Here is a 22,630-nt window from a genome sequence, read left to right on the forward strand (position 1 = left end):
CAGGGTAATTAAACAGATCATAACTTACTGCAGAAGCCCAGATACAATCTAATCCCTTATGCCTTTTGCCATTGACTGTAGTACAGTGTTAGGCTAATGTACAGGTTGGACCTCACTGGTACAGCACCCTCGGGCCCTGAGCAGTCCCAGAAGAGTGAATTTGCTGGACCAGAGAAGGTCCACTGTCGTCAACCCCTTCAGCCTGTCGCCCCTCCCTAGAGCCAGGTCCTTTGGCCCCGCTGCCGGCCGGGCAACACGGCTGCCCCAACCCTACTGCCATAGCTGCTGCTCCAGCCCCACTGCCAGCACAGCAGCATGTAGCCCTGGTCCCACTGCCACAGCACCAGTCCCACTGCTGGCTGGCAGGTAGCTCTGATCAGGCTGCCACGGCTCACGGACTGCCCCTGCCCAGATGCCCTGCTGCCACAGCCCCTCCACCACCACAGATCTGCTGTTGCCCTGGGGTAGCTGATGGTACTCCTTCCAGGGGGCTCTCTTGTTCAGCAACATCCACAGTCCTGCCGGACCATGCATGTGGCCGGACAAGAGAGTCCCGGTTTAGGGAGGTGCAACCCACACCGAAGTTAAAGTGATTGTCCATGTTTGCAGTTTGTTTTCTGACCAATATTTCTATCATGAGGATAAATAATAATAATACCTTGCTCTTCAAACACTCTGTAGATTTCAAAGGTGTTTTACAAAGGAGACCAGTAGCATTTTCCTCATTTTATAGATGGTGAAACTGAGGCACAGAGAAGCAAAGTGATTTGTCCAAGGTCTCCCAGCAGGTCATTGGCAGAGTGGGGAATAGAGCTCAGGTCTCCTGAATCTCAGTGCACTGTTATCACTAGGAAATACTGCCTCCATTGAACATAAGGTAACACCACCTAGTGGTTGAAGCACACAGCGGGGACTGAAAAGACCTGAGCTCTTTTTGGGTACATCTACACAGCAGGGCTAAAGTCAAATTAGGCTACACAACTTCAGCTACGTCAGTTGCGTAACTTAAGTAGAAATAGTTTAACTCGGCTTTTTGGCGCTGTCTACATAGCAGGAAGTTGAAGGGAGAACACTCTTCCTTCGACTTCCCTTACTCCTCGTGAAATGAGGGTTACAGGAGTCAGAGTGAGAAGTCCTCCAGCTCGATATTATTTCATAATAAAGGCTTGCAGTGTAGAAGTGCTCTTTGTTAGTTCAGAACAATGTCAGTTATTCCGAAATAACGCTGCTGTGTAGACGTACCCTTCCTGACTCTACTATTCACTCAAAAGTATTTTCTTGGGCAAGTCACTCTACATCAGTCTCTCCATCTGAGACACAGTGGAAACTTTCCAAAGGATTCCAAATTCTTGATGAAAATTGACATGCACCGCCCTTTGAAAGTATTTAATTATTTATCTAATATGGAGCAGAAGCCTGATAATCAGCAGCGTATTGGCTAATAGTGCACCATTTGTTTGCATGACGCGTCTTCTAGTGCAGTAGTTTGACTGGGAGCGAACTGCCCTGTGGTATGGAACTAAATAATTGTTCTGCTGGAATGAACAATTGGATTCAAGTAAACTAGTTTCCTGCAAAGTCTGTGGCTAATTACTTTTGTTCCCTAGTTATTGGCTACATCCATCTGCAGCTGTACTATTTGCAATTTCATTGTGAAAATTATGTCATTGTTTTAGTGATACCTTCCAGCATTCAGTTGAATTGCACATGATGAACTGTGAATTTCGGTCGCAGGACCTTATTGTAGTGTGCAGGCTACGTTTTAATTTACAAAGTAGAATTCTTGTTAAAGTGAGGGGGAGGGGGAATATTCCCCTGCTGGCAGTATTTTATTCCCCAGGATAATTGTAGATAGCCAGAAATTGCTGTGTATAAAAATGCAAACAGTCAACGAGTTAAAAAAATCCCTAAGAGAATTCAGCCAACAAAAATTACATTAACCAAGGTTAACAGCTCTGTAAAATCTGGTATATCGAGCTGGATTCAGGACAGGATTTTCCTTGGACATTAACCTACAGTGCGACACTATAAATGAAATTAAATAATAGGGTTTTATAGCTTAGTTGAGGGTGGGTTTATTTGCATACTTTGGAAGACTCCCCTCTCCCTAGCCTACCCAGCCCTTTAATGCCGTTTGATTATACTGTATGTTGGCTGCCAGTTTGTGCACTTTTATTTATTTTCTACCTGGGGCAAATAGGATAGTGCCTGGAAAAGTCCTGCGCAGTGAGACACTGTCCTCTTGTCTGACCCACATGGCACCGTCTGATACATTTGAATGTTAAATATTGAGGCCTTCGTAGTAGCTTGTACTCTATTTGCTTTTATTTCTTGGTCCGTTTAGACATTTTGTCACTGTTCTGTAACTGTAAGGCTCACTAGCATTTCACCACAGATGGATTGTTGTTGTGACAAATTCTTAAAGGCAAACCTTCTCCCACAACTCAAACCAAAATTCAAGATCAAATAGGCCTACTTTATTTTAAAGGGCAGCATTTTTATTCTGTGTCCGTTTTTCTTCTGTACAAAGAATATTCTTCAGGTAGGCCTGTGAACATCATCCGTTATGATTGGCTGCACCTAGTGCCTTTTTATGTGGAGGAGACTTCTAGATAATTTTGAAATTCTGGCAATGAGGGCATTTCAGAAGAGCAACACCATGTTTTGACAACAGAACAAACCCCCACATTAATCAGATAACTGAGCATATAATGCCTTCTCTGAAATATAAGGCTATATTAGACCTTTATGGTTTGAGCTACCAATCAGCCTCTGGCTCCTTCTGTCTGATAAGATAACCCATTCTTATCTCATTTTATCCGGTAAGATGCCTTATTTTTCTCCTACAGGAAGACCCCAAATGGGAATTCCCCCGGAAGAATCTGGTTCTAGGCAAGACACTAGGAGAAGGAGAATTCGGGAAGGTTGTCAAGGCAACAGCGTTCAGACTCAAGGGGAAAGCAGGCTACACCACGGTGGCCGTGAAAATGCTAAAAGGTACATTTCCCCCCATGGCTGAAACGATTTGAAAGCTCTTTGGTAACCTTTCAATCTATTTGGCTTAGGTCTATGTGAATGCAGGAGGTCATCTGGGAGCAGGCCCTGCCAGCCTGCTGGATACATTTCCTCCAGCATTCTATTTATGTCCTGATGTATTTCTGTCTACAGGAGATAGTGCCACATTGATGCAAACTAATTTCCAAAGGCCCTCGTTTGTGCTGTGCAAGGACAATGTGACTTACTCTGGCAAATGCATCTCATTTAAGTTGTCATTGATTGAAGCATTGCAAGGGCTTTTAAAAACTCTGCACATTCTTGGTCTCAATTCTTCAAATATTTTAAGAAGATCCTTTGTGCTAGATACATAGTGGCTGGAGATAGAACCAACCTATTAAGCTATCCATCAACTTCACGGGCTGTGCAGGTTTGGGCTGATATATTTACTCCATGGAGGTGTGAGCCGGAAGGGCAGGAAATCAGGAAGTTCCAAGCTCTAGTTTCAGGCTGGCCATAGTCAATTCACTTTATCTCTCTACTTATGATCTTCTGATCCGTGTAATAGTGGGTAATAATATTTGCTCACCTACAATAGCTAGCATAGGGGGGAGGGATAGCTCAGTGGTTTGAGCATTGGCCTGCTAAACCTAGGGTTGTGAGTTCAATCCTTGCAGAGGCCATTTGGGGCAAAAAATTTGTCAGGGATGGTATTTGGTCCTGCTGTGAAGGCGGTGGACTGGACTTGGTGACCATTCAAGGTCCCTTCCAGTTCTAGGAGATAGGCAATCTCCATTAATTTAATTTAAAAAAGAAGCAAATAGGCAGTTTGTAAAGCACTTTGTATACACAGCGTAGCAAGGCCAACTAGTGGGAAGTAGGCAAGGGGCATGTGGAGGCACCCCATTTAGCAATTAAAATTTGGTGAGGACATAATGGAGCAGTTCACCTCCCGAATGCCACCAGGAGTCACGTATGCAGGGTGGGATTTTGAAAAGCACTCAGTATTGCGCAGTCAGTGGTCACCAACCAGTCGATCGGGATCTACTGGTAGATCTTAGAGCCTCTGACAGATAATCCTGACTGGTTTTGCCAAGAGTATCCAGTGCTGGCTCTTCAGCTGTTCCTTGCCCTATGGCTGTGCATTTCCTGACCTTTGCCTTGGAGCTATCCCCTCAGGAGCCTCCTACTTTTTGCACCGGGCAAGGAGGCAGAGGAGGGTGCTGATGTCAAGGTGCCTCCTCTCCCACCCTGTATCCTATCTCCACAGAGAAGAGAGGGGGGAACAACAAGATTTAGGATGGAATTTGCTGGTTGCTTTTGGGAGAGGGGCTGGGCCAGGACAGGGGTGATCCTGTCTTAGCCCCACTGCACCACCACCTGAGGTCAGCAGGGTCCACCTGGGGCCCACATCCCACAACCCTACCCCAGTCATGAATCCCTCCTGTACCCCAAGCCTCTGCCCTAGCTCTGAGCACCCCTGCATCCAAACACTCTCCCAGGGCCTGCACCTTAGTACCCCCTCTGGCACCCAAACTGCCTGCCCCAACTCAGAGTCTCTCTCACACTCCAGATCCCTTAATCCAAGACCAGAGCCTGCAGCCAACCCATCGCCCCTGCCTGGTAAAAGAGAGGAAGGGGAAGGATGGGGGAGGGAGGATGGAGTGAGTAGGAGCAGGTTCTTGGAGAAGGGGCACAAAGGAGGTGGGACAAGGGTATTTATGTTTGAGATAGATCTTGGATTGCACTTAAATTCAAAAACTGATCTTGTGCTTAATAAGACTGAAGACCATTGCTCGAAGCAAAGCTAAGCCAATGCTGAGCACTTTTGAGAGCCTCACCTGAGAAACCCCATGTACATGTAATGTAAATGTAATTTAGTTTTGTCCAGTTGACTTTTAAAGATACAGAATCTGAGATTACAGAGTTGGAAGAAGACCTACAATAGATACCCCTCGTTGATAGGAAGGGATTTCTCATATGCATCTATCTCTACCTATTGTAGTGTCTTACATTGAAGAAACTGACCCATAGGTCTTTCTTTTCAAACCCCAGCTACACCTACCATTCTCCCACATGTGCCACATTAAAAAGGAGAGCAAAGTAATGAAATAATGAGTTGTCTCTCTCTGGAGGCCAGATCAAGTATCGCCATAGTCCCCAAATAGAGCCAGTGGTTGGCCATCGTTTATGCTGCATTTCACACATAATGGTTACATCATCTGTACCATATCAGTGGCACGCAAAAGGGACAGAAGGCAGATGGAGGCCTTTCGATCACAAAAGGCCTTGCAAAATCTAGGACTGGCCCTGAAGTTCTGGCAGGAGGGTAATTTAAACTGAATACTCCTGAAGGAAAAGATAGAAATGGAAAGAACAGAGGAAATAACCCTGTTTTGTGATAGAAGCTGATACTACTTCATGATAGCGTGTGGTCTCTGGATACCAAGAGGCTAAGTGTGCTAGGAAATTGAGAGAATCAGCAGAAATGTTTCTGAGTAGATGAGTTCTTACTTTTGGTGAGGAGCAAGCATTGGCTGGATGACCTCAGTCGTTAATTGCTCTGTGAATAAGAAAACACAATTATAATGGGATAATGGATTTCTTATTAGCATTTTTATTGTGTGCAATCTTAAAAAAACAACCCATCATCTCTTTGAGTGCATGGAAATTGCACATTACATCAATTTACCAATGGAATAAATGAGTTATGAAATGCACGTCTACATTTATAAAAAGGCTTCCTTATAATGAGGGTTCAATGGAGATGAAATCAAAGACAGAGCATGAAGACAAAGCACTGGAACTTGGTCTTGCAGAGGCAAAGACTAATTTAGCTCTGCATGAAACATTAACATAACCTTGTACATGGCATTATGAATGGAGTATCCATAATCTTTATCGCGTGCCAACTTTATTTATACTTTTACAAGTATTGGTGACTTTTTAGCAGGTTTTACATCAATAATATGTAACTGAGATAAAATTCCTAAATATGCTATTAAAAATTGACATTCTTAATTTCAGCTGCCTTAACATTTGACTTTCCCTAGCTATTAATTGGAGCAGAATTGATAGCAGACAGGGCTAACCCTTTATTTAAGCATTCTCCTCTAATAAATTCATAAGGCATTTATAGTAATGTCACAAACTCTAATGAATTCCTTTTGCAATGCATGTTTCTTCCCCAGATAGCTTCCCCAAATGTTCCATGAGAGCTGCATGGCCATTACTTTGGTAAACATTTGTGGGTTTTTTTTTTTACTTTGTTGTGAACAAATAGAAATAGAAATTAAACAGCAACAAAAATCACTTATCTTGGATGTTCTCCAAGAAGTTTTATGCTGTCCACCAGCCAAGGTATAGTATAGCTGAATCAGGCCCACCATACCCAGTCTCTGCTGTTTTGAAGTCATTGGAAAGATATTTACTGACTACAGCGGATATTGGATCAGGCACATTATAAATGAATACACATCCAGGGTGAAATTCATCCTAGTGCAAAGAACAAAGTCCTTTGCGCCCTTTAATTTCTGGGACAGGACAGCGATAGAGCAGCCATGTAGAGCAGCCTCCTTCCCACAGCAGCACCTAGAAGAACCAGTCTTGATCTAGCACACTATTGTGCTTGTCTCTGTACAAACACACAGAATAAGATGGACCTTTCCCCCAAAGCATGCAGTCTAAGACAAATACAGCCAGGCTGATGCAGGGGAGGGTTACAAAGCTATAATGATACCATATTAAACTGTTATTATCAAGGCAAACTCTTCACAAACAAATAATGTAATTGAATGTTAAAATAAATAGTGTAGATTCTCTTTTGAGTGTATTAGGCCATGTAAAAATGTATCTTGTGTTAAGGTTCAATATAGATTATTAATGAGAGGGTCAATGTAACCCAGGGTCAATCAGTTTATTAATCAAAGATTATTAGTGAAACTTTAATCTTCCAGATACAGAAAGGCAAATACAATATCAATCCATTCCAGTATCACCCAGAAATGCATCCATTTATATAGGATACATTTTCACACACACAAAAAGAGAGAGAGAGAGAGAGAGAGAGAGAGATCTGTTTTCATTACTCGGGTCCTACCAAATTCATGCTCCATTTTGGTCATTTCGCAGTTATAGGATTTTTAAAATAATAAATGTCCCTATTTCAGCTATTTAAGTGTCATGGTGGTGTAACTGTAGGAGTCTTGACTCCTCAAAAGGAGTTGGGTGGAGAGGGGGGGCGGGTAAGCAGAGGTGAAAGGAAGCGGGTGCGGCCCTGGTGTGCAGCTCCGGCAAGAGCTGGCTGAGTTGCAGCAAAGCCGGCAGGGAGCTACGGAAAAAGCTGGCAGGCTGCAATAGGATGGTACCTGTAAGAAATTTTAAGTTCCTTTCACTGCTGAGGGCAAGTACAGGACTGCTACCCTTACTTTTGCACAGTTGCTGGCCGCAGCACTGCTTCAGAGCGGGATAACTGAGGAGCGATGGCTGCTAAGTGGGATCTCAGTGCTGAAGGCAGCATCACTGCCAGCAGCAGTGCAGAAGTAGGGATGGCATGGTATGGTACTGCCACCCTTATTTCTGTGCGGCTGCTGGCAGGGCGCTGACTTCAGAGCTGGGCGCCTGGCCAGCAGCCACCACTCTCCAGCCACCCAGCTCTGAAGGCAGTCCAGAAGTAAGGGTAGCAATACTGCAGTCCCCCTAAAATAACCTGTTGGCCCCCTCAAGACTCCCTTTTGGGTCAGGACCATCAGTTTGAGAAATTCTGTTCTTCCCCATGAAATCTATGTAGAATCGGGTAAAAGCACATAAAAGACCAGATTGCACAGTGAGAGACCAAAGTTCATGGTTTGCCACATGTTTTTTAAGGACATTAATTTGGTAGGGCTCCAATCATGACCTATTGTCCCTTGGGCTACAGCTACACTATGAACTTTTTCTCATTTGCATATCTCGTGCTCTCATTTGCATATTCTCTTCTGATCCTTTTTGCAGAAGAGTTTTTGCGCAAAAAAGCTCTGTGTCGACGGCACCTTTTTGCACAACTCCCCCTTTTGCACAAGATCCCTTCTTCCTCAATTTTCCTCCCACACCCCAACTCCAATTTCATGAGCATTCAAGCCCCTCATAGAATTTCCATAGCCTCCTGTGGCTCTGCAGCCAGAAAGTTTGCCCAATCCTGCTCTTTAATGTGATGGCTAGGGCTGAGAGGTGGGAGAGCCAAGTTCAAATCCCCTTCTGCCTGATGTGGAGCATGGGAACTGAACTTTGTCTCCCATGCCCTATGTGAGTGTACTAACCACTGGGATAAAAAAAGAGGGCCCATGACCTGCTGCTCCTGCCTGTTTTGTAAATGTCATCTAAGTCCTAAAAATCTCTCTCGTTTTGGCCAATAATTTTGAGTAATTTGAAACTGCATTTCTCAGCTAATAGACCAGCAGCTGAAAAATGTCACCCACCTCCGCCTGTCAGAACGCCTCCGCCTGTAAGTGACTGAACATCAATGAAGAATCAGGCCCTGTCCCTGGTCTGAACACTGTTACAAAGCAGAGAGTGCACAGGTCATCTCAGGAGCGCTCTGAACTCCGTGTTCTTCAGTTGCACCTGTTCACTCCACAGCAATTTGTTCCCTGCACATGCCTAAATCAAGTCAAAGTCTGCCCCAGGACACAGGCGGCTCATCAGGCATGTCAGTTTCCATAGCCTACAGTACACAATGGAGTGATATGACCATGTCATGCTGGCTGCCTTTCCCGGCCCTAACGCTATGGACCAGGTGCCCGTTTTGCTGCTAGCTTTCAGTGTGAAGTCCTGCAAGACATGCACCCCTGATCTCTGGGATTACAGATGAGCACATTAATCACTTGGCAGCAGGCCCGCTGACAGGGCAGGTATGAGGGGAAATTGCTGCCTCAAACCCTTTAGAATTGCCGAGGGCACGCTGCACGGTGAGTTCTGGCCAGCTCTGAGCTCCGCCCCTTCCGCCCCAGGTCCCGCCCCTTCTGGGAGTGTAGAACTGGCAACACCACATTGCTCAAGGGCCTGGCAATCCTGTTGGCTCCCCTGCTTAGCAGCAATCTCAGCACTTCAGACAGGTGGTAGGATGCTAATTTACAGCTTAAACGATAGGTGACATGTTCCTTTTATAAACCAGATGTCTGTTTTTGATGCTTTCTCTAGAAAATGCTTCCCAGAGTGAGCTGCGAGATCTGCTGTCAGAATTCAACCTCTTGAAACAGGTTAACCACCCTCATGTCATCAAACTGTATGGAGCATGCAGTCAGGATGGTAAGTGTCAGCAGCTAATGAGTAAGAGAGAAACAAAGAATGGCTCTAGCTTGGGATTGGACCACTATGTAAAATGCTAAACACCCCTGTACGTTTGCTAATGGTTAAAAATGGTGGTGAGTAAGAATGAGTGAGGGAAGGGTAAATCCTAATTTCAGCAAAACTAGCCACAGATTTTATGGATACCACTATTTAGTCAGAGGCCAACATGTTTTGATTCTAAAGCTATTTTAAAATATTTCCTAGTCAGTTTCTTTTTCTGCCTCCTAATTTTGGGTCTCAGTGAGCCTCTTCCAATGGGACTGGATTTTGAGTGTTATCATTGTTTTGAATTTTAGAAGCAGCTAAAGGCCTGTGGCTGGGATTGGGGAACCATTTTGCTAGGTAGTGTGTGAATGAGTAGATAAGGGAGAGCAGGCTACCTAACTCCAGACTAGCTGACTTTCATAGAATCATAGAACCATAGAGCTGGAAAAGACCTCAGAAGGTCATCAAGTCCAGCCCCCTGCTCTAGGCAGGACCAATCCCAACTAAATCAACCCAGCTAGACCAGACTAACACAGAAACATCTCTATTACTAACTCCAGACTAGGTTGCTATTCAGTTTCGCTTTCGCTTTTTCTGTCCCCTCCCCCTCCTCCGGCCGAGGTTTTCTTGCACTAGCATGGTTCTGTCGTGTTGTGCTTTCGTGAATGCTTGTATTTGTCAAAAGCTGCTTTCACTGTACTTAACTGCAGATATATGGGGGAAATAATGTTCAGCAAATGTATATAAATAGCCAAAGGGGCAAACTTTCAGTGCAGACCATGGAGATTGATCGAAAGAATTCTCATTAATATTAAATAGTTGTATTGACAACATTCTCTGCCAAAAAGTACAGACTGAACCTCTCTAGTCTGGCACCCTCAGGACTTGACCGGTTCTGAACGAGACTATGGGAAGTCAATATTGTCTAGCCACATTACCAACACTTCCACTGCTTATTGGGCTCTTAGGGTACGTCTAGACTACCGCATTTTGTCGACAGAAGTTTTGTCGACAGATACTGTCGACAAAACTTCCATCGACAAAGAGCGTCCAGACACATTGAGTTCTGTCGACAAAGCAAACTGCTTTGTCGACAGAACTCCGTAGTCTGGACGCAACGTTACAGGCAATAACACCTTCTGTCGACAGAGTTCTGTCGACAGAAGGTGTTATGCCTCGTAAAATGATGTATACCAGTGTCGACAAAACTGCTGAGTTCTGTCGACGTTATGTCGACAGAACTCAGCGGTAGTGTAGACACTGGTATAGTTTTGTCGACAAAAGTCCACTTTTGTCGACAAAACTAGGTAGTCTAGACACACCCTTAGAGAACATTTAGGGGTAAATTAGAGCTAAATAACAGCACAGAACATTGAGAGCCAGGATTGCTGGCTTTAAACAAACTTCATGGAACCGTGGGAAACTTGGCCACACCCATGAAAAGTGGACATCCAGCCAACTAAAATCATTCCAGATTATGGATGTTTCTGAATGATAGAGCTATGCATTAGAGAGATAGAACCTGTACCTTGTGTATGTTGATCTTTCAGTTGTTATGGAGCATGAGTGATTTACATGGCCACAAATTCTTAAGGCTCAATCCTGTGCCCTCAGAACTCCTGTGGATGTCACTGTTAGTTCTAGGGGCACATGAAATTCAAGATTGTACATCTGGGAGACTCAGATTTTGAAAAAAATCAGGTGTTTTAATGAACCCTTGTGGAGAGGATAAAATCAGTGTGCTGTGAACTGCTTGAGTTGAACACTTCCCATAAATATGAAGGTAATTCATTAATGCACAGGAGTGGGAAGGCTTTGATACAGCTGACAAATGTACTCAGCATTATAGCTCTGAGTGGATATTATTCATGTGGGTGTTGGGGAGGAGAAACTTGCTAATGGATTGAAATGTCAGGATTTTTGTGCAGAATCTATACTTGAGTGCTTTGAAAAGGCACCTTAATTAGTATGCAGGAATGAGAAGATGTTTTGTGAGCTAAATACCACAAGCTCCAGAAAGTAATTTTGATTTTTTTTTTAAATCAAGTTTCTTAAAGTAATGCCTTATACTGGCTTGGTTTTTAAGTAGGTTTAAGAAAATTAAAAGATGAAAGCTAAGGAGCTCTATACATCAGGTCAGCATTTCTCCTTAGTCATATCCACATGAATCTGGAGACCTTCAATTGACTTCTGTGGACTTATTCTGGATTTATACTCACATGACTAAAAAGAACATATTTTGACTCAGCCTCTGTATGCAGCTACTTTTTGCATGAATTTGCTGCATTATTGAGGTGTTCACCTTGTATGCATGTGCTTTTTGGTTTTATTGTCTTTCTATTTGCTTTTTGGATTCCTCCTGACCTTAAGGTATTATATTCTGGCAGCTAATGTCACTATTCATCTATGAAAGACAAGCAAGATTTGGCCAACTATTGCTATAACACTATGTGCCCATGCATACATGTGTGACTCCATCAATATAAAAAAAGAGCACTAAATAAGCGTGTCACTAACCAGCTACATGAATTCACAGCTAATGATAAAACATGGCAGATGTGCACCAACACCAAAATGAGGCATATCTCAGGCGAAATCATGGAGAGTATAAGTTTTGCTGCTGATTTCAGAGGGATCAGGATTTCAACCCAAGTATTTTCACATATGTCACTCATTGGCTTCATTTTTTTTAACATGAGCCAATCTATAATTTAATAATTATTGCATGCACATCAACATTTAGCATATGGCGAGACAGAATAAAAACTAGTTCAGTCTAATTTTATATGGAGATCACACACAATCAATAACTTTTATTCTTTGTAAACATGCTTTCCATTCCCAAGCAATGACACTATTTAAAACGATGTGCCATGATGCAACAAAAGAACACAACAACAGATCAGAGGCAGATTAAGGGTTAGACTCATAGAACACTAGAACTGGAAGGGACCTCGAGAGGTCATTGAGTTCGGTCCCCTGCCCTCATGGCAGGACCCAGTACTGTCTGATCATCCCTGATAGATGTCTATCAACCTGCTCTTAAATATCTCCAGAGATGGAGATTCCACACAGTGTTAGTGCAGGGCTGAGCAAGATGTGGCCTAAGGCTTTGACCTGGCCTGCAGACGGCATGTGGCTGCTTTCTATTCATATCTTGGTGCCTATGCCACAGAATTTCCAGGCGGTGGCTCCGGCAGCAGAATCCTATTTAAATGGCTCATGGCTCCCAGTTGTTGTGCTATCCCCGCAGGGGCCAGAACTACGAGCCCTTTAAATAGCCACAGCAACCCCGGCCGGCTGCCAGCCAATGCAGTCGTGGTGGGACAGGGACTGCGAGCCCTTTGCTGTCTTTTTAATTCAAAGCCTCCAGCCCTGGACAGCCCTGGACAAGTCCCTAGCTCCACCCCTTCTGACCCAGACCCCCCACTCTTACACCCTAGGCCCTGCCTCTTCTGGGGGTGGAGCTGGCCCATGACTAGGTACCAAAATTAATGAAGCCCGTCCCCTGTAAAAATTATTGCCCATCTCTGGTGTGTGAAACCCTGGGCCAGAGCAAGTGGGGTTCCCTTCCTACCCCTTCCATCTGCAGTCCTCCCCCAAGCCTGCTCCCAGCACTCCTGCCAAGGAGAAGGGTGGGCATACAATTTGCCTGCCTTGTGCTCCTGCTGGGGAGTGGGGTTGGGACACGGGAGCAGGAGAGCTGTGTGGTTGGGGGGGAGCAGGGCAAGCTTGCAACCCTGCTCCTTGGCAGGAACGCCAGGCCAGCGGAGGAGTGGGTTGATGTGGGGGTGCTCCAACTGGCCAGGGCTCCTGGCACAGGCCCCTTTGGCCCAGTGGATAATCCACCCCTGCAGCAGATAGGCAGCTGGTGGGATGAAGCCGCTGCCTGCGATGCTCACCAGCGCCTTCTCACTGTAGCCTTAAAACTAGGCACTGCTTGGGTGACTAGCAAGCTGTACCGGGTACTTACACTTAGGTTCTGGGGCACAAGCCCAGGGCTAGCATAGAAACTGTGTCGCTGCTTTAGCTGTGGTAGGTGTTGCTAGGTGCCCTCTATACCTCGGAGCAGTTATGCTCAAGAGTACTAGGGCTTGTAGCATGAGAGAATTCCCATAGGACATCCACTCTGTTTGCAGGATTCTGAATGTTGCTTAGGGCATGAACAAAGCTCTGCCACTCCTCTCTGTCATGCTGGCTACTTACTTTTTTTCTACCATTTAACTTTTTTACAAGGATAGATGGCTGGCCTTTCTCTCCAACCCCAACTGAGGGGACCAGTGGACTGCTTTTCATGGGAGCCCTCGCTAGCTTTGACAATACTATTGGGAGTTACAACTCCTACCGGCCTGACTTCGGGTTATTTGAACACATAATGGCTGCGTCTAGACTGGCAAGTTTTTCTGGAAAAACTTGCCAGCTGTCTACACTGGCCGCTTGAATTTCCGCAAGAACACTGACGATCTCATATAAGATTGTCAGTGTTCTTGCGGAAATGCTATGCTGCTCCCGTTCGGGCAAAAGCCCTCTTGCACAAATGCTTTTGTGCAAGAGGGCCAGTGTAGACAATGCGGTATTGTTTTGTGCAAAAAAGCCCCGATTGCGAAAATGGCGATTGGGGCTTTCTTGCGCAAAACCGCGTCTAGATTGGCACAGACGCTTTTCCGCAAAAAGTGCTTTTGTGGAAAAGCGTCCGCGCCAATCTAGACGCTCTTTTCCGCAAATGGTTTTAACGGAAAAACTTTTCCGTTAAAAGCATTTGCGGAAAATCATGCCAGTCTAGACATAACCCATCTGTTCTACCATATCAAGTTGCAGTGCCCAGGGAAGCATGTTTGCAGGATTGCGGCCTGTAATTGTTACAAACGAGTCTGGTGATGTCAACTAGAAAAAGCCTTAGAAAAGTAGAGCAGAACCACCTTCCTGATTTGTAATTTACTTTCTTTCCCCCAGGACCTCTGTATTTAATTGTGGAATATGCAAAATATGGTTCCTTGCGCAGTTTTCTCAGGGAAAGTCGCAAAGTAGGACCTAGCTATGTGGGCAGTGACACCAACAGAAACTCAAGCTACTTGGACAACCCAGATGAGAGAGCATTGACAATGGGAGATCTGATTTCATTTGCATGGCAGATATCTCGGGGGATGCAGTACCTGGCAGAAATGAAGGTACAGTGCAACAGCTATGCAATGAGCATATCTCTGTGAGAGAGAGAAAAGTATCCAGAGGTTTCTCCATGAATTTTACCCCATAAGAATAATAACCAAGATTGTTGGCTTCTTTTTAAAAGCTTGTTCATCGTGATTTAGCAGCCAGAAACGTACTGGTGGCAGAAGGACGCAAAATGAAGATTTCTGATTTTGGCTTGTCCCGAGATGTTTATGAAGAGGATTCCTATGTCAAGAGAAGCAAGGTACAGTGCATGTTAAAACTAGTGCTGGAATCCCTGCTTCACCAAGGGACTGGGTTTACACGGAAGCACATGAACACAGAAAACAAAGACAACAGCTAATTCTGATAAGGAAACAGGGAACAAAAGGTACAGATTAAACAAAATGAAGAGCTCTATCATGAAGGCCATTATAAGTAACTAGATTATGCTGTAAAAACAACAAGGAATCTTGTAACACCCTAGGGTATGTCTACGCTAGCTCGTTAGTTTGAGCTAGGTAGACAAATGAGGGCAACCGGAGTTGGAAATGAAGCCTGGGATTTAAATATCCCGGGCTTCATTTGCATGTTCCCGGGCGCCGCCATTTTAAAATCCCCCTTAGTCCGAACTCCGTGCCCACGGCTACACACGGCATGGAGTAGGTAATTCGAATTAGGATCTCTACACGCGGCACGGAGTAGGTAGTTCGAATTAGGATCTCTAATTTGAATTACCTACTCCGTGCTGCGTGTAGCCGTGGGCATGGAGTTCGGACTAAGGGGGATTTAAAAATGGCGGCGCCCGGGAACATGTAAACGAAGCCCAGGATATTTAAATCCCGGGCTTCATTTCCAACTCTGGTTGCCATCATTTGCCTACCTAGCTCGAACTAACGAGCTAATGTAGACATACCCTCAGAGATTAACAGATGTATGAGGTCAGGAGCTGGAGTGGAAGATTACAGTATCCAGGATATATATAACAGCAAAAGAAGTTACCTGTCAGTTGTAGGACCAGTGTTAGTGAGGCTAATTAAGTTTGGATGGATGTGTCTCATTCGCAGCAGTTGATGTGAAGATACAAATGCTATTTGTATCCTCATCAGGAAATATTAGTTCCTGACCCATCTTTCAGGGTGCAATAATCTTTCTATTTTTCTCTGATGTCCCATAAATACCACATCTACAATCCAATCACAGGACATGGTGACATATGAAGACAGTAGGACCACCCATGTCCTTGTAAGTGGGTTAAACTCCTGGACTATTTCTGGAAAGCATGAATCCCTGTATCTTATAACCATCATTTATCTTGTCTATGTGCTATAACTGTAGTATAGGCAGGAGTCTTAAAAATAATGTGTGATCTATCAATAATAAAGACCAATATGTTCAAATATAACCCTATTTCCTTTGAATTATTTTTTCAGGTAGTATTTTTTTTATAGATATTAGTTTGTAAGTTGCTTAGTCTACGTCTACACTGCAATGCTATTTTGGGATACTAGAGTATCCTGAAATAGCTATGATGCGTCTTCACAGCAAGCCCGTTATTTAGGGTTTGCTGTCCTGATGTCTCTGTAAATCTCATTCCAGGAGGAGTAAGGGACATTTTGGAATAGCGCTTTATTTTGAAATTTGGTGCTGCATAGATGGTGCTTTGTAGACAGCGCCAAATGATGAAATATGCTATTTCGAAATAGCTCAAATTGTGTAGCTCAAATTGCGTATCTTGTTTTGAGTTACGATGCAGTATAGACGCACCCTTAAGGTACAAAATCTAGGGCCTCATCTTGCTATTTTATATTTCATAAAAGCAATTAGTCTCAATTAGTCTCTCTCTTTTTATTACTGCCAAGCTCACAAAACAAGGGATTGAACAAAAAGGCAGAAAGAGCTAGCAGTCCCTGAAATCAGAACTAATTCTGTCTGAAAACTCTATATTTGGAAACTAAATCCAGATCTTAGTTTCTTGACTGCCTCTACTCAAGCTATGATAATCTGAACCAAAACCCAGATCCAAACATTTCTGAAAAATCCATATCCAAATGCCAAAGCTTGGGCCCATCTTTGCCACGGATAGCAGAGAAAGACAGAGTATCTGCCGGTTTGGAATGCCTCGGCTTCTTTAAAGCAATTTTGTTTTTCCTGTCACAGTAAATTATTATCAGCTGTCTAGAAACAGCCCTGTCTGCTCCCAATGCTCATGGCAGAACTCAGCATATGGTAACATTTCATCTGTAGGATTCTGCAAAGGAAATTTAGTGGAAAGCCTTTCTTGTGGTATTAGGAGAGTGCCTCTCATTGTTTAGTCATATGATGGCTTTCCCTGAATGGAACTACTTTTGTGATAACCTCAGGATCATGAAATAAGCGTCATCCATTACTGTAGCGGATATTGTCCTAACACAGTGAGCCAAATTCTTTTTTAAACCTGCCTGCGTGCAACTCTTACTGAAATCATTGGCTTCTGCATGTAAAAGAGACCAGTATCCTAGCTCTGGCTATGTCTAGACTGCAGTCTTCTTTTGGAAGAAGCTTTTTCGGAAGAGATCTGCGGAAAAACTTCTTCCGAAAAAGAGCACCCACACTGCCAACGCGCATCGAAAAAGCGATCTGTTTTTTTGAAAGATAGCATTCACGCTGAATAGACTCTATCTCACATTTCAGCAGTGATTACTAGGGACAGAGTGGCCACCAGGGCACCTGTGCTTTTTCCTCTTCTTTCGAAAGAACTCCCTCTTCCCCATCCACACACGCCTTTTTCTGAAAGAGCTCTTTCGGAAAAAGGCTTCTTCCTCATAGAAGTCGGAAAAAACCCCTCTGCTCTTTCGATTTTCTTTTGGAAGAACACAATTGCAGTGTGGACGTAATGGAAGTTTTTCGGAAAAAATTCCGTTGTGTAGACATACCTTCGGTGTGTGAAAATCAGTAATAGTATTTTATGTTGACCAGTCAATCTTCTGTGATAATGGGTCTGACCTCTGGGTGGGTTAGTGTGAAAGTGTTGCCAGCACGAATTCAAGCACATGAGAACTTTTGGCTTCTGCAAATCCTGTGACTTTTTGACATTTGTTTTTCCCTACAATTCCAGTTAGTAATGCTCAATCACAGGATGTTTGCAGAAGGCAGATACAAAAGTGACCATGGGCAAAGATCATTACAAACTATAAATCGATAGTATATCAGGAAAGCAAATGCAGCAGTATTACATGTAACCTTCTAACTTAGTACTTTTGTTGCTGTTTTTTCTCTTAGGGTCGAATACCTGTTAAATGGATGGCAATAGAATCCCTATTTGATCATATCTATACAACACAAAGTGATGTGTAAGTCTGCATTGTGGGGTATCTTACCATGTGTATGTCTGTTGCACAGTGTTTAACAAAGAACGACAGTAACATATTTAATAGCCATAGCTTCTAAGTTGGAAGATAACAAAGATCAGCAAGACCCGATGACTCGGTTTCTCTTAGTCATGGTGGGATAAATATGGAACTTTTAAATTGTAGATTACACATTACACAAAAATGTAAATTGTGAGTGAGTGTGTTGGGATCTGATTGCCCTTCATTGGCCTTTGTGGAATGACATTTGATGGTCTCAGTCTCGTTTGAAGAATGCATGCCCCAAAACCCACTCTTGTTGGCAGACTCAGCAAAAAAGACCAAGGATTTATAGCCCGAGTTACCTCCCACTGAAACCAGAGACAAAATTCCAAATGACTTCAGTGGGAGCAGGATCAGACTCTTGGGCCTGATTGATGCTAGACCAGGAAGGTTGGTACACAACTCCAGCAACGCAGAATAGGAATGTTAAGTAGCAGTTAAGTGGCTTTCCATCGACTCCTCGATTAGTCGATAAGGAAGGGCTGTGTCAGCGCTCATTCCTGGTTCATGCTGGGTCTCCCCACAACCTCCCACTGCCGCTTCACATTTTTAAAGGGAAGCTGGCAGGAGAGGATGCTGGCTGAATCCCTGGTCCCGGATCTCAGCACAACTCCCTCCGCCTCCCCCGCCACTTTGCATTTTTAAAGGGAAGCCGGCGTACGTGCTGAGACCCAGGAACAGGGATTCAGCCAGCGTCCTTCCTTGCCAGCTTCCCTTTAAAAATGCATGGGAGGTGGGAATGAGTGAGTAGTCGGTAGTGCTACCCGATAAGCTCTTGCGTATCAGGTAGCCAACTATTCCTTTACACCCTTAATGCATAACTGGAGTCGGCTTACCTTCAGCCAAGCCTCAAGGTCAGAGGCCGTTGGCTTCCCTTACTCCTTGCAAAAGGAGGAGTACTGGATGCCTGTAGGAGCTGCCCTCCCTGTTCAATTTAGGAGACTATACTAGACCCATTAAATTGAATGCCAGAATATCGACCTCCAGAGCATTGATCTTCCGGTAAATAGAGACATGCCCTTAATGAGCAAGCCAGTTGCATCCACATGATGCAAGTACCTGTGTCTGTTAGGGAGGGATTCCATGGGGAAATTTCCTTCCCCTTTCCCTTCTCACATTACTTCTTTCCTCACCCAGGCTGGTCAAGAAGCAGGGGAGGAGCGAGTGACAAGCAAGGATGTTCTTGGGGGAGAGGCTGGGGGAGAGGAGGACCTCGTGACAGAGCATGGCTGCAGCCACAGTGTGGGTGCTGCTGTCCCATCCCCACTTCTAGGGAGCTTCCGACACACCAAAGTCAGCGGGCTGGTACGCTTCCCAAGGGAGGGGACATCTGCAGCATTTCTCCCCCAGTGTGGCCATCCTTTTCTGGGGAGGCTCAACCTCCCACAGACTCTTATAGCATCCCCCATGTTCCAGGCTATTACTCTGCCTGTCTAACCAACTGAAGAACTAAAGGGTTACTTTACTGGAAAATTGATTCTTAAATATTTTACATTTATGAACAAATATATGTACAAATAATGCTAGTTGGAATGATGCAATTACATTTTTTGCACCTATCTATCAACATACTTAAAATCCATCCCAGAGTGCTGAATTTTCTTCATAAATTCTATAGCTCTTTTTTCCCCCCAGCTGCTTCCTCTTAAGACACTTGTATATAGTTAATAGTTGGCAGTGATCTAGTAGTAGTATAGGTTGCCAGCTTCTATGATTTCCCTCCCTCCCCCAACTCTGCTGCAAAACCCCTTCACTTTTTATGCTGGAACCTAGATATACATTGCGCCTCCGGCAGCCCATCATCCACTGTACAGTGGAAAATATCCCCCACACTCTTATTTAATTTTTATAATAATTGTAAAACTAAGGTACAATATCCTAACATACAAATCTGAAAACCAGCTGGAGTTAATTGAGAACTTACCAAAATGCTACACCCTCTTACAGAGTGTCCAAAAAATTCACTCAAACAAAGAAGAATCTTAAAAATAAAAACCCACAATGCCACACATCCTTTCTGGATGGCTTACAGGTCAAATCATAACCTGATGGAGTGAATGGAACAATTGGCTCAATGAAGGGCATGAGGAAGAACAGAAAGACTCAAGCGCAATGGAGCATTATAAATACGCACTAGCTTTGAGGAAGATACAGACTGGTTACAAATGAACGGATGAAATATTATCAGCAGGAAAAGGCTGCTTGAAAGTTTTGTGTAAGGCTATGTGAGAGTAGCAGTTCTCCCATCCCTCCCCTTCCCCCTCCCGCCTCCCCTCTCCTCCGCCAGAGAGAGGGAGCCATGTTGGAGCTCAATAGGTCCTGGCCTAGGAATGCCATTTCCTCTGTTTAAAATAAAAGTAACTTAAAGAATCCCAATGATACAAATGAAGCATAGTCAGGTGGAGAGCAGTTTCTGCTGCTAAAATTTTAAGGTGGGACTTTCAAGAGAGCCTCAGGGAATTAGGCACGTAACTCTCATTGACTTTCAGTGGGCATCAGGGGCCTAACTCCTTTAGGTTTCTTTTTTAAAAGCAAGCTCTTGCATAAAAAGCTGATGTCAAAAAGTGAATGTTTGTTACACTTTGTTCATAACTTTGTTCTCAGAGGCATCCCGTCAGGCCTGAGTGGAAAATGCTACTGTGCTGTTTGCTGAATACAGACCATGCTAAGCTCTTTACTAGCAATCCAAGTGAATGTTACCTTCCTTCCTTCCTTCCTTTTCAGCTGGTCATTTGGAGTTCTGCTATGGGAGATTGTAACCCTGGGAGGAAACCCATATCCTGGAATTGCTCCTGAAAGACTCTTTAACCTCCTTAAATCCAGCTATCGAATGGAGAGACCTGAAAACTGTAGTGAAGAAATGTAAGTACTTCTTCCTGGCTATGTCTACACTGTGAATTTCTGCAGCAGAAAATATGCTAATGAGGACTCATTAGCATAAGTTGTGCAACATCCTTATGCGTTTCTCGGAGAAACATTGACTCCGGAGAGGCATAAAAATCTTGTGCAAAACGGAAGTGGCAGAAAATATATAAATACACTGCTTCTTTTTGCGCAAAAAGAAACGGCAGAAAATATGCTAATGAGATCATGACTTATGCTAATGAGCCCCATCATTTGCATATTTTCTGCAAAAACTTGCAGGGTAGACAAAGCCCCTTTGTCCAGCTTCATAGAAACATCGTGGAATGAAGGGGGAAAACAGTATAAATAGCACCCATCTCCAGCATGACTTTTAGAAACAAGCTAGTAAAAGCAAAGAATTCTGACATCATAAAATTGCAGAAAGGTAGGGCGACAATCTGTGTTAAATGCTGAAAAGAAATACAATCTGAAAAGAAATACAGCCCAAGTGCCTGCAGCTCTTGCCAAAATACTCGCTGAAGATTGGATAAAAGCACTCATCAGGCTACTGAAAATGTGTAGGTTGAATATTCAGAACATGGGGTGTAGGGAGAAATGCATTTAACATTGTGATGACTGACCTCTTTAAGATGAGCTGGAGCATATCCAAAGACTGGGAACTCATTTTCCTGCAAAGAAGGTGGCTATTTTAATGTCTGTGCTCCATGTACTCCCTGCAAATGGTTTGTTAGTTGTCTGACTTTCCTGGTAGTGTACAGAATCCTGAAAAAGAAGATACAAGTATTGATTTCTGGCTCAAGGTATGATGCAAAGATTTTGTGACTTGGTGAGTCATTTCTGTTTATTGGTGAAAAGGCAATTAACCAGGAAAATCTCAGAGAGAAATAGTTCATCTCCTGGATATCTGTGGTGTATGAAAATGAAACACATAGAGCTTGAAATGTGTTTATCAGGCTCTATTAAACAAGATCGCTTCAAGTGTCCTTGAATGATCTTGCCCACATGTATGGTGAGAAAAAGCAGCATAAATAGTACAACCATTTTTGTTCAGTGCATCACATGCACAGAGATACCACTGAGACATTGTTGAACTTAGATCTAGTCAGAAGTTCAAAGATCTTAAGTCCAGATTTTCTCCGACAAATTATACGTTTAAAATTATTTTCACCTTTCTTTCCTTCCTGAACGAAGCAAGACCCCTTCACTTCAAATGTTCCATTGCTTATTCTTTTTTGGAGTTACTCTTATTGTTTAAATTTGGGGGGAAGGGTTGATGGGGTTTTTTGTCTCTCTTTGTTGGACAACCTGGGTAGATGTTTATCTTTGGATATTATAGATTGTATAAAATAAACCACTTATGGCCCATTTTTCAATGCATGCACCAAATTATCCAGTCTAGCAATGAGGAGCATAGATTTGCTTCATTTTTATAGGTATGCAAACATTTCTGAACCAATTCACTCCATCTTTAATATAATAAAGCCAAAAAATTGAGATTAGAATAATATAATTTAGGTTGTAAAGTCAAGTGCTGAAAAGTTAGGAAATCCCAGATTTATGGCTACTTCTGCAAACTTAATGCTTTGAGACCATCTTTAATGGCATGATCACATAGTGTCACCATGCATATGCACAAGGGGAAGGGTGTGAATTCAGACTGTGTAGCCTATCATAAATCTGGCATGTTTGAAACTGTCAGGTGCTTGAATTTGCAACCTAAATTGCATTCTTGTAACTTAGGGTTCTCGAGTGTCATTTGTTTGTGTTTGTGTTTAAGAAAAGTGGTAAAACCACTGTCTTTTATGTACAGCTGAGTACCAGCAGGGTGTGAATCCTGAACTTTCAGCACTGCAGTAGAAGTGTTTTTCCATTTAAGCTATATAGGTCTAACTACATTATTTGGGTGGGTTTCTGAATCC

The 22,630-nt window shown here is 43.5% G+C and overlaps 1 protein-coding gene across 3 annotated transcripts in view; it reads left to right on the forward strand.

Annotated features, from left to right (window-relative positions):
• The window catches only part of RET (ret proto-oncogene), a 147,871-nt gene that overhangs the window by 117,814 nt on the left and 7,427 nt on the right, over positions 1-22,630 (forward strand). For all 3 annotated transcript variants that reach the window (XM_075934775.1, XM_014569202.2, XM_006114405.2), the window contains exons 12-17: positions 2,850-2,997; positions 9,172-9,279; positions 14,260-14,474; positions 14,597-14,719; positions 17,716-17,786; positions 20,571-20,708. In XM_075934775.1, the coding sequence (XP_075790890.1) occupies positions 2,850-2,997; positions 9,172-9,279; positions 14,260-14,474; positions 14,597-14,719; positions 17,716-17,786; positions 20,571-20,708 (803 nt within the window). The remainder of the gene's footprint in view (positions 1-2,849; positions 2,998-9,171; positions 9,280-14,259; positions 14,475-14,596; positions 14,720-17,715; positions 17,787-20,570; positions 20,709-22,630) is intronic.

The sequence above is a fragment of the Pelodiscus sinensis genome, chromosome 8, assembly GCF_049634645.1.
Source record: "Pelodiscus sinensis isolate JC-2024 chromosome 8, ASM4963464v1, whole genome shotgun sequence".
NCBI lineage: Eukaryota > Metazoa > Chordata > Testudines > Trionychidae > Pelodiscus > Pelodiscus sinensis.